This window comes from Scyliorhinus canicula, chromosome 24 (genome assembly GCF_902713615.1).
Source record: "Scyliorhinus canicula chromosome 24, sScyCan1.1, whole genome shotgun sequence".
Classification (NCBI taxonomy): Eukaryota; Metazoa; Chordata; class Chondrichthyes; order Carcharhiniformes; family Scyliorhinidae; genus Scyliorhinus; species Scyliorhinus canicula.
In genome coordinates this window covers 12,166,994-12,179,015 of record NC_052169.1, presented here as the reverse complement: position 1 = coordinate 12,179,015, position 12,022 = coordinate 12,166,994, and the positions used below count along the sequence as shown (strand labels likewise).

General features: G+C 47.0%; 1 protein-coding gene across 1 annotated transcript in view; it reads left to right on the top strand.

Annotated features, from left to right (window-relative positions):
• Positions 1-10,111, top strand: part of hcn4 (hyperpolarization activated cyclic nucleotide-gated potassium channel 4) — a 329,968-nt gene extending 319,857 nt beyond the window's left edge. The window contains exon 8 of the mRNA XM_038784491.1: positions 8,427-10,111. Coding sequence (XP_038640419.1) covers positions 8,427-9,991 — 1,565 coding nt within the window. The 3' untranslated portion in view covers positions 9,992-10,111. The remainder of the gene's footprint in view (positions 1-8,426) is intronic.
• Positions 10,112-12,022: the final 1,911 nt, after the last annotated feature.

Sequence of the window (12,022 nt, the reverse complement as noted above, 5' to 3'; positions counted from 1 at the left end):
TCATCAATGGAAGAGCATCCATAACATGGTTCAACGAACTGACAACCAGCTCGGGACTCCTTCCACCACTATTTCCCCAGAGGGAAAATTGTACGTATGTGTGACGGTACAAAAGTTTATCCGTTGGAGTCTGAATATTGCTCTGGTGTATGCCGTCACGGACCAGCTGGTTAGGATGGTCTGTGCGTTAAATTCTATGTGATGAGCCTGCTTGAAGCACAGAATCACTCAATGTAGCCAACTGAGCTAATATCATAAAATGGCCAATGAATGGAAATAATCCTGTCCACTCAAGGTATTCACCACTCAGATGAATAATCTCAATGGAGTTCAAAAGCAACCCTAATGTGGCCCTTATTACTCAGTATGGATCATTTGGGATTATAGGCTACTTCTGAACATGATTTCCACTTACGGTATTAAAATTGTTTATAGGTTGTTCTGCAATCTCTGCTTAAGCTTTTCAGCGCATTTTGCTGTTCTTAAAAATCTGCACTTAAATATTGTCAAGTAGGGACAGGGCAGAGAAGGATCTCGCAACAAATAGGTTGTCAGATAAGTGTCTCACATTGAAGTGAGTCCCTGAATTCTACGCACAGGAGGAACCTTTCTCAATGCCTGTTTTACAGCGAAGATGGTCAGCTCAGACTTTGTGCAAAATGTGTCGTTTGAAGGAATTGGTTGTTCATTGACAGAGAACAGGTTTAAGGGAACTGGATTGTACAGAGGGACACAAGACAACCTAGAACAGGGGTGGGCAAACTTTTCTGTGCAAGGGCCACATTCAGAAATTCACAATTTTAAAGGGCCGCATAGTATATTAAGTAAAATAATTAATATTTAAAATAGCCAAAATAAAAGGCTTTTAAAGAAAAAAAAAGCAATTAATTTTTATTAATTAATATTTTAAAGTCGAAACTTTACATGAAACACATTTATTTGAAAAACAAAGTAACTCAGTTTAAAGAAAAAAAAGCAATTAATTTTTATTAATTAATATTTTAAAGTAGAAACTTCACATGAAACACATGTTGGGCTGAGCAATGATCACCCTACTCAAGTCAACGTATCCACCCTATACCAGTAACCCAACAGCCCCCCCATTAACCTTAATTTAAAAAAAAGAATTAAAAAAAAAAAAAAAAATTTCATTTGTATTTTTTTATTTTTTTTAATGACTTGATCTTGGTGGGCCGCATAAAGAAAGGCCCGCGGGCCGTAGTTTGCCCACCCCTGACCTAGAACATGTGTCTGAATCCAACATGAGCAAGTTACTGTAGTGGCCAGCACCCAGCCCAAACATGCTTGGCACTCTTAATGGATTGTTTTTTTGCATTAATTTACAGGATGCGGGCATGGCTGGCTCAGCCAGCATTTATTGCCCATCCCGAATTGCCGTTCAGAAAGTGGCAGTGAATCGCCTTCTCAAACTGCTGCAGTGTAGGTACACCCACTGTGCTGATAGGGAGATAGATCCAGGATTCTGCCCCAGCAACAATGAAAACGGCGATATATTTCCAAGTCAGGGTGGTGAGTGACTTGGAGTGGAACCTCCAGGTGGTGGGATTTCCAGGTCTCTGCTGCTCTTGTTCTTCTAAATGGTCGTGGTGATAGATTTGGAAGGTGCTGTCGAAGGAATCTTGGTGAGTTGCTGCAGTGCATCTTGTAGATGGTACACACGGCTGCCACTGTTCGTCGGTGGTGGAAGGTTTGAATGTTTGTGGAAGGGGGAGCAATCACGCGGGGCTGCTTTGGCCAGGATGGTGTCGACCTTCTTGAATGTTGCTGGACAAGTCAGGGGTGCAATGGAATACTCTCCACTTGCCTGGATCAGCGCAGCTCCAGCAACATTCAAGTAACTCAACACCATCCAGGACAAAGCAGCCCGCATGATTGCTTGTGCCTAGTAGATGGTGTACAGGATTTGGGGGGGTTCAGGAGGTGAGTTGCTCGCCATAGGATTCCTAGCCTTTGACCTGCTCTGATAGCCACAATATTAATATGGCTAGTCCAGTTCAGTTTCTGATCAATGGTAACCCCCAGGAAGTTGATTGTGGGGGATTCAGCGCTGGTAATGTAATTGAATGTCAAAGGGGCGGTGGTCATATCCTCTCTTGTAGGGGCTAGTCATTGCCTGGAGCTTGTGCGGTACCAATATAACTTGCCACTTGTCAGCCCAAGCCTGGATATTGCCCAGGTCTTGCTGCATTTGGACATGGACGGCTTCATTATCTGAGGAGTTGCAAATGGTGCTGAACATTGTGCAGTCATCTCTAAACATCCCCACTTCTGATGGTTGGGCCTGGGACACTACCCTGAGGAACTCCTGCAGTGATATCCTGGAGCTGAGATGATTGACATCCAACCACCACAACCATCTTGCATTGTTTCATCGTCCATTCCTTTGTTGCGTCACTTTGATGAGAAAGATGCTAAAAGCAGGTGCTGAAAATCTTTGTTCAACATTTGCTCTGAACATGTGGGAAGACTAAACTATGGCAATGGGTTTTCTTGATAAACCATTGCTGTCTTTGATCATAGATCATAGAATTTACAGTGCAGAAGGAGGCCATTCGGCCCATCGAGTCTGCACCGGCTCTTGGAAAGAGCACCCTACCCAAGGTCAACACCTCCACCCTATCCCAATAACCCAGTAACCCCACCCAACACTAAGGGCAATTTTGGACACTAAGGGCAATTTATCATGGCCAATCCACCTAACCTGCACATCTTTGGACTGTGGGAGGAAACCGGAGCACCCGGAGGAAACCCACGCACACACGGGAAGGATATGCAGGCTCCACACAGACAGTGACCCAAGCTGGAATCAAACCTGGGACCCTGGAGCTGTGAAGCCATTGTGCTATCCACAATGCTACCGTGCTGCCCTTTGTGCTCATGGTGTTGTCGTGATTGTGTTAGGGAGGAGATTCCAGGGTTTTGACCCAGTGACAATGATGGAATAGCAATATAATCCCATCAATCGGGATGATACTTGACTTGAAAAGCATTTTGGCGATGAAGACGCCATAATATTTTGTGGAAAAAGTGGAGTAAATAAGGGGCTGAAGGGTAGTCATGGCAGGAGAGCTTGAAACCTTTTTCTGGAAAACCAAGAAACTACAGGCCTCAGTCCAACCTCAGTAGTGCGGAAACTATTGGAAACGAGACAGAATTAATCTGCATTTGGAGAGGCCGGGATTAACCAAGAAGGGGCCAGGTTTTGTCAAGGGGAGGACACGTCTGAACAACTTTATTGAATTTTTTGAAGAGGTGCGTAAATGAGTGTAATGCATTTGATGGAGTCAGATTGAACTTCAACAAGGCTTTTGATAAGGTGCCAGATGGGAGACTGATAACCAAGGTAAGAGCCCAAGGTATTCAAGGAAATTTAGCAATTGGATCCAGAACTGGCTGAGCGGCAGGAAGCAGAGGATGATGGTCTAGGGGTTTCTAGCCAGTGGAATATCGCAGGGATCAGTCTTGGGGCCTTTTCTGTTTGTGGTTTATATAAATGATTTAGACAGAAGTGCTCAGTAATTTTGCAGATGATACAAAAATTGGTGGGATGGTCAATCGTGAAGAGGTTAGCCTTAAATTACAGGCGGATATAGATGGGCTGGTCAGATGGGCTGATCAGTGGCAAAAAGAATTCAATCCAGATAAGTGTGAGCTGATGCATTTGGGCAGGACAAACAAAGCACTAACCATCAGAGGGACCTTGGTGTGCATGTACATTGGTCCCTTAAAGTAACAGGGCAGGTAGATACAGTGGTTAAGAAGGCATATGGTATACTTGCCTTTATTGGCTGAGGTGTAGAGTTGAAGAGCAGGGAGGTTATGTATAAACTATTGGTTAGACCACAGGTTGAGTATTGTGTGCAGTTCTGGAATCCACATGGCAGGAGGGATGTGATAGCACTGGAAAGGGTGCAGAGGAGATTCACCAGGATGTCGCCTGGGCTGGAGGGTTTTAGCCATGGAGAGAGATTGGATGGACTGGAATTGTTTTCCTTGGAGCAGAGGAGACTGAAGCGGAACATGAATGAGGTGTATGAAATTATGAGTGGCACGGATAGAGGAGACATGAAAAGTTCCTCATTAATAAAACTTTAATTTACAGCAATGCTTTGCTATTTTCTGAAGATTCCATTATCATTGTCAACAGAAAGCATTGGCCAGATTCTCTGATTCTGAGGCTATGTGCGGACGATCCGTGGGGTTTTACGTGAAAAAAATCGGTGGCACTCCCTCACCAATGCTTCGACCGGTGAGGTGCTGGCCGCTCCGCCAAGTAAAAACTCCCAACATCAACGAAATAAACGGCTGGAGAATTGCCGAGTCCATGGCCGCGCACACGCATCGCAACGACCTGCAGTGGTCGTGGCGTACAGCATGACGCCGGCGGTGCGTGGACCCGACCTGCCAGATAGTGCCCTCCTGGACACCCCCCCACCAGTCCCCCCCAGCCCTCGCGGAAGTCCCCCCCACCCCGGACCAGCATGTCTCCCGCCCGACTGTATTTTTGTAGGCTGGACAGATTGGATTCACGGATGTAGTTTCCTCTCCCTGGAGCGGGGGCAGAGGGGGGGTGGGGGCAGAGTCTAGAACAAGGGGTCACCATCTCAGGATACGGGGTAGGCCATTTAGGGCAAAGATGAGGAAACACTTCACTCAGAGAGAGGGGAACCTGGAGAATTCTCAACCACACAAGACAGTGGAGGGCAAGTCACTGAATACATTTAAGCAGGAAATAGATTTCGAGACTTCAAAGGTATGCAGAGTGCGTGGGCGAATAATGTTAGATGATCAGGCATGATCAAATTGGTTTGATGGGCCGAATGGCCCACTCTTACTCCTATTTTCAAAGTTTCTAACATATCTCAAATGTCTGTCCAATGCTATGGTGGTCCCCTTGAACAAAGAATTGGCTAGAATGGAGAACTTCATTTTCTCAATCTTCTTTCCGCTCCTGAAGCATTATATACCCACAGGTGACAGTTGTTCCAATGTCACCTCATCCAAGAGATTCATGTGCGATTCCTGGCACTAATGGATTTTCCAACAGTTCTGTGGGGTGCTACTCATAATAAAGCCCAATGCTATCCTCACAATGTCACATCCACGCATGGACTTCCTGCAGACACATATGGCGGGATTTTCCCACCCCCTCAGCGGATTTTCTGACGGCAGAGGCAGACCACTGTTGACTAGTGGTTGGGAACATCTGGTCCCGCTGGTGGTTGGGAACATCCGGTCTATGGGGTTTCTGCGCTGGTGTCTACGGGGTTTAGAGTGCCGCGAATCAAGACGCCGCGGGTAAGCGGTGTGTCACCATCGGCGGGACCGGTAGACCCCCCCCCCCCCCCCCCCCATCTCAGCGAAAAGGGCCGGAAAGCCTTGACAGTAATCTTGACGGAAGACTGATTGTCTTTCCCTCATCCATGCATCAACACTGAAGCACATTCTTTCAATGGGGCAGAAACTGGAGATCAAAACCTCTTGAATATTTCGGCTCCAGTCACTAATTGGATCAAGCCATTAAGAATGAGTGAAACTTTGGAGGAAAGGGACTTTGCATAATTCTCTTTTCGCCCATTTCATGGCTGAAGGTAAAAAGCTCTATGGGGAATAAAGGATTTGCTAGCATGTTGCAAATAATTAGTAGATTAATGCCTCTTATACTAGCTAGTAGGATTACTGGAATTAATCCATTAATGCATGACAAAGCCTTATGATCCCTGAATGAGTTCACATTTAACACACAATTTAATCTGATTTGCCCTGGCTAACCTCAAGAAGTTACAGCGATAAAACCAGGTAATCATTATTACTTGGAATAAAAGTTTGTGTTCCTGATAGACATTGTAGGGAAGTATTTGAATCCAGCTGACTATTCAAAAGTATATTTAGGGAGAAATTATGAGTCAAATTCATTCTGATCGGGGCAGCACGGTGGCTTAGTGGGTTAGCCCTGCGGCCTCACGGCGCCGAGGTCCCATGTTCGATCCCGGCTCTGGGTCACTGTCCGTGTGGAGTCTGCACATTCTCCCCGTGTTTGCGTGGGTTTCGCCCCACAACCCAAAAATGTGCAGGGTAGGTGGATTAGCCACGCTAAATTTCCCTTTAATTGGAAAAAATGGATTGGTTTCTGATCTAGTTGCTGACAACCATCGCAAACCCCGCTGTTTCGTACTGGGTCCTAAGACTTTATTTTGTATATTAGTGCACTCTCCGCCCCTTTCTGTAATAAGGAAAAAACACACCTGTCTTTTCACCTTAACTGCACATTGCTGAACATTTACAGTTGATCCACAGATTATTTTTATTTTGACAAGTGTTTGGTCCTTAACCTCAACCCAAATGCACCTTCCAAAATTGTGCGACCCGCCTAAAGGTGTATCAGCCTGCCTCATAGACAAAGTAAGCTCTTTCCCAGGAGAAAAGATAATGGGTGGGATTTTCCGGCCCTTTCAGCTGGGCTGGCGGGATTGTCCAGTCCCACTGACGGCGACCCCCCCCTGCCTCGGTTTCCCCAGTGGCGGAGGGCGTGACCATCGGGAAACCCCGTTGCCAGTGGCGGGGCTGGATGATCCTTCCGCCGGCCAATCATGGGCCACCCCCTCCACCACAATAGGTCTGATTGAGGTGCTTACAGGAAAGTTTCAGCTCACTTATCATTAATGACAGGAAAAGAGGCCAGCTATCGTTTCGGATACGTGGAGAAGAAATGGAACAGGGCATGATGTGCAATTGGATTCTAAGGCGTGGATCATCATCGGGAGTGGGAAGGGTGTGGGCCTGCCCAGTATTGGGAAGACGAGTAATGCAGAAACTCTGTTGTGAAGTTCTTGGGACAGAATCCGTTACATAGTCAGCCAGAGACATTTTAGATGAGAACTGCTTGAACCGTTAAACATGGGTCCTTTAAACATTATTCACTAGCAGACTCCCTCTGCTGGTACATGTGTATATGGTGGTCTCAAGTGGGAAAAGTGCAATTTTCAATGCACTGCCGCTGTTGATTTTGACAGCAGAAACCTTATTTATCTAAGTAAATCTATGTAGAGTCCCATCTGACACTGGTCTCTCATTCAGGTTCGAGCTCAGGTTAAAGTTACAGATCGGGTACTGATGGCATCATAATTAAAGTAGCGCCCTTAGCGTGAAATATAAAAACAGATAGTAAGAGTTTCTACAGGTATTTAAAAAGAAAAAGAATAATTAAAGGGAGCATTGGTCCCCTAGAAAGTAAGAATGGAGGATTAATAATGGGAGATGATAGAATGTCAGAAATGTTGCACAGAAACTTTCGTCAGAATTCTCCGGCCATTGGGATTCTCTCTTCCCACCGGCAATGGAACCCATGGCTTCCTGGTGGCCTGGGGGTGGCTTCAATGGGAAGTCTCATTGACAAGCAGCGGGAGCAGAGAATTCTACCACCAGAGAATAGCATCCTGCGGCTGGGGTACCGGAGAACCCAGGCCTTTGTGTCTCTCTTCGCTATAAAAGGTACAAATTAACATCCCAGCAATATTTGTAAATCAGGAGGTGAACGAGAGGAAGGAACTCAAAATAATTACAATCGCCAGGGACGAGTACTGAGAAAACAATGAGAACTGACAAGTCTCAGAATTGGATGGCCTGTGTCCGCGGGTCTTTGAGAAGTGAAGACTGAGACAGTAGATGAATTGGTTTTAATTTTTCAAAATTCCCCAGATTCTGGAAGGTCCTATCAGGTTGGAAAATAGCAAATGGAGCTTGTCTACTCAAAAAAAGGAGGGAGACAGAAGTAGGTACCTACCATACAATTACAGAATTCCTGCAGTGCAGAAGGAGGCCATTCGGCCCATCGGGTCTGCACCGACCCTCTGAAAGAGCATGCTACCTCGGCCCACTCCCAAAAGGCTAACCTTTTGGACACGAAGGGGCAATTTAGCGCTGCCAATCCACCTAACCTGGCAACTCAGGCACGGCTGCCAATCTTCCAGCCATTTAAAATCAAGGAGTGTCCAAGAGGACAGAATTAGACGAGCGCAGAGATCTTGGATGGTTCTATGGCCAGAGGAGGTTGCAGAGAGAGGTGGTGGGGGGTTGTGGGGGGGGGGGGGGGGGGGGGGGGTGGGGGGGGTGGGGGGGGGGGGGGGAGGAGTGAGGCCATGGAGGGATTTGAAAATAAGCGTGAGAATTTTAAAATCAAGACTTTGCCTGGCCCACGTCGAATGTAGGTCAGCGAGCACAGGGGTGATGGGAGAAGGGGACGCGTGTTGCGAGTTTCCACACGGATAGCAGAGCGCTGTTTGACCTCGTGTTTGCGGAGCGCGCACGTTGACATAAAAACAAAACCTCTTCAACTTCTACTCTTTGGCCCATCGCCTTCAGTCGCCTTAAATAATCTAACGTGTTCCCACTTGCTGTCTCTGCAGGCAAGAAAAACTCTATTTTGCTCCATAAAGTGCAGCATGACCTGAACTCTGGTGCCTTGAACTATCAGGAGAATGAGATTATCCAGCAGATTGTACAGCACGACAGGGAGATGGCGGAGCACATCCAGAATAACCCAGTGGCCTCGGATTCCACGCCAGCACCAGTTATCTGGACACCCCTGGTTCAAGCTCCACTGCAAGCAGCAGCAGCGACCACCTCTGTGGCGATCGCCCTCACACATCACCACCCTCGCCTGCGGGGGAGTATGTTCCAACCCCCGGTGCCCGTTCTAAATTCCCTGGGGCAGCAGCAAGGCAGTCAAACGCCGAGGCAGTTCAAGCGGATGCAATGTTCTTCTCCGTCCATTGGGTCTCCATCCAGCACAGCGTCCCAGTTACAGACTCCCTGTGCCGAATCCCCCTCGGCCGCACTCTTTCAAACCCACCAGCTCAGGAGTGCCTCCAGCAGTCTGAGCCAGCTGCAGCAGCTGGCGAGCGGCTCGCCCACCGCCAGCCCGGTTCCCAGCCACTCGGGCGCGGCCTCGACCAGTTTGAGTCAAGTCCAGCTGTCCAGAGCAAGCTCACCTACATCCAGCCTGGGTCAACTCCAACAGTTCTTGAGCAACTCACCTGCATCTGCTGTCCAACCGTCTTCCCTAGGGTCGTCCTCCCCTGTCTTCACGCATCCCCACCAGCCTTCGTCTAGCCCAACCGCCAGTGGCTTGAGTCAATTCCAATCTGCTACCAAGACATCTCGATTGAGCACTGGCCACCTTCAGTTTCCGGGCAGTGCACAATCTACGGGACTAAAGCAGTTCTCTCATCTAACACTCAGCTCTCCCTCAGCTAGCCCATTTGGAACGGGTTCCCCTTCGCCCAGCTCAAGCCCCCTCCCTCAAGCAGCTTCCAGCTCCCGCTTCCAAGTGCCACAAGGTGGGCGAGGACAGCAGCCGAGCTCCGTGATCCAAATCCAGCCGGAGAAATCCAGCTATTCATCAGTAGATCCACCACAACACCCAGGCTCCACTTCTCTGTGCTGCACCCCTACTGTTCCCAGGCCTCCCATTCGAAGCCCAGTGACTAAAAGAACATTTCATTGTGCCCCGCCCGATGTCTCGGGCTCCCATTCCTCTCTCCTGATGCCGCAGTCCCCTACGGCCCTTCAACAGATCGGCACGCTAAAAAGCGCGCAGCCATCGCCAATCGGGCGCTTCACGCAGGACGTTAAGATGATCTCGGCCTCTCAGCCGTCCTTGCCCCAAGAGTTGGCACAAGCAACACATCGGAGCAGTCCTTCCTCAGTGAGAGAGTCAGCGGGCGGTGTGAGCACCTTTTCCAGACCCATGCGTCTGGGCAAACCTTGCAGCTCCATCCCTGAGCGCATGACTCTACCTAGGCAGACGTCATCAGCCTGTTTACCTCAGCCTCAAGGACAAGTATCTGGAGCATCTGCTGCTACTTTTCAAAGCCCATTATCTAAAGACAAAACTGTCCCTCAGCAAGGATCGGTAACCTTTGATTCTGACTTGGAACCTGTCCGGTCTAAACTCCCTTCCAACTTGTGAGGTTATATGAACACCTAAACAGGTCACAAGTAATCAAGTTTATTATATATATATAATTATCTTTTCTTCTGTATAACTGTGATTTGTTTTTTAGATAACAAGTTACTCTAGAGCTATAGTTTTGTGTCACATTATTTTATAAATTTTCATACAAAGGGAACTGTATAAACTACTGCCGATAAACATAGTATGGCCTCTTTCGCAGTATTAGAATTAATAGCAAAATGATATAAGGAGACTAAAATGTAATTTTTTTGAAAAAGAAAACATATTTAATGACTCTTGAAGCTTCATTAAAGGTCAGAAACAATTTAGCACCAACAAATAGTCCAGTAATGCATCCAGTTCAACTCATGTCCCACTCTATTCTACTGGATACACGAGTGGGAGAAGCCATTGCTCTCGGGTATCCAGAGCTCTCAAATGTTCTGGGCTGCAATGTTCATTGATATTCAAGATTTATATTCAGTAGGGTCGAGGCTGGGTGAATCGTTCCGTGGCATGTTGCTAAGGTGTTCTGCACACCAAACCAAGCAAAGTCTAATACAATTTGTAGGCGGCTAAAATTGGGTGTTTCAACCTCAGTGACATCATCGGGACATCCCTAGAGGGCAGCGCGGCGGCGCAGTGGTTAGCACTCCTGCCTCACGACGCAGAGGTTCCCAGGTTCGATCCCGGCTCTGGGTCACTGTCCGTGCTTGTGTGGGTTTCGCCCCCACAACCCAAAGATGTGGAGGGTAGGTGGATTGGCCACACAAAATTGCCCCTTAATTGGAAAAAATGAATTTGGTACTCTAAATTTTTTTTTTTTAATTCATGGTGCCATCCTTGATGCCAACAGGTGCATGTTATAAGCAACTTTTTCTCTTTACGTCCCATCAACACAACCTGCATTGATATAGAAGGTGTTTCAAAGGAGCGTCAACGAACAAACTTCAACACCAACTGACTTTAGGGAGACATTAGGTCAGGTAACCAAAAGCTTGGTCAAGGAGGCTTTGATTGTAAGAACATAGGAAATGGGAGCAAGAGTAGGCCTTTCAGCCCATCAAGACTGCTGCACCATTTGATAGGATCGTTGCAGATCTCATTGTGGTCTTCACTGTCCTGCCTGTCTTCCTTAAGTTCCTCGTCGACCAAAAACCCTGTCTAACCCAGCCTTGAAAATATTCAGTGACCCAGCTTCCACTATCCTCTGGGGAAGAGAACTCCAAAGGCTAATGACCTCCTGAGGGAATAAATTCCTCCTCATCTTCATCTTACATGGGACGTTCCTTATTTTCAAACTGTGCCCCATGGTTCTAGACACCTCCATGAGAGGAAGCATTCTCTCAACATCTATTCTCTCAAACCCCCTCAGCTTCTTCAATGTTTCTATAAGATCACCTCTCATCCTTGCAAACTCCAAGGACTATAGGCCCAATCTGTACAACCTTTCTTCATAAGCCACCTCTGTCATCCCAGAAGCCAGCCAAGTGAAACCTCTCTGAACTGCTTCCAATACAAGTAAATTCCTCCTTAAATAAAGAGGTTAAGATTATGCAGTATTCCAGGTGTGGCCTCGCTTATGCCATGTACTGTTGTTGCAAGTCTCCACTACGCTTATACTCCATCCCCTTTACAATAAAGACCAACATTCCATTTGCCTTCCAAATTACTTATTGTACCCGCATACTAACTTTTAGTGTTGTGTGTACAACCTCACATGTTCCCACATTACACTCCATTTGCCAACTTTGTCCTTTTACTTAACCTATCTATATCCTTTGCAAACTCTTTATCTTCCCCACAACTTATTTTCCTGCCTTTCTTGTATCATCGTCAATTTTAGGCATTAATTCAGTCTGTCCCTTCATCCAAGCTATTAATAAAAATTGTAGTATTTACAGTGCAGAAGGACGCCATTCGGCCCATCGAGTCTGCACGGGACTTTGGAAAGAGCACCCTACGTTTTTTTAATATAAATTTAGAGTGCCCAATTCATTTTTTCCAATTAAGGGGCAATTTAGCGTGGCCAATCCACCTACCCTG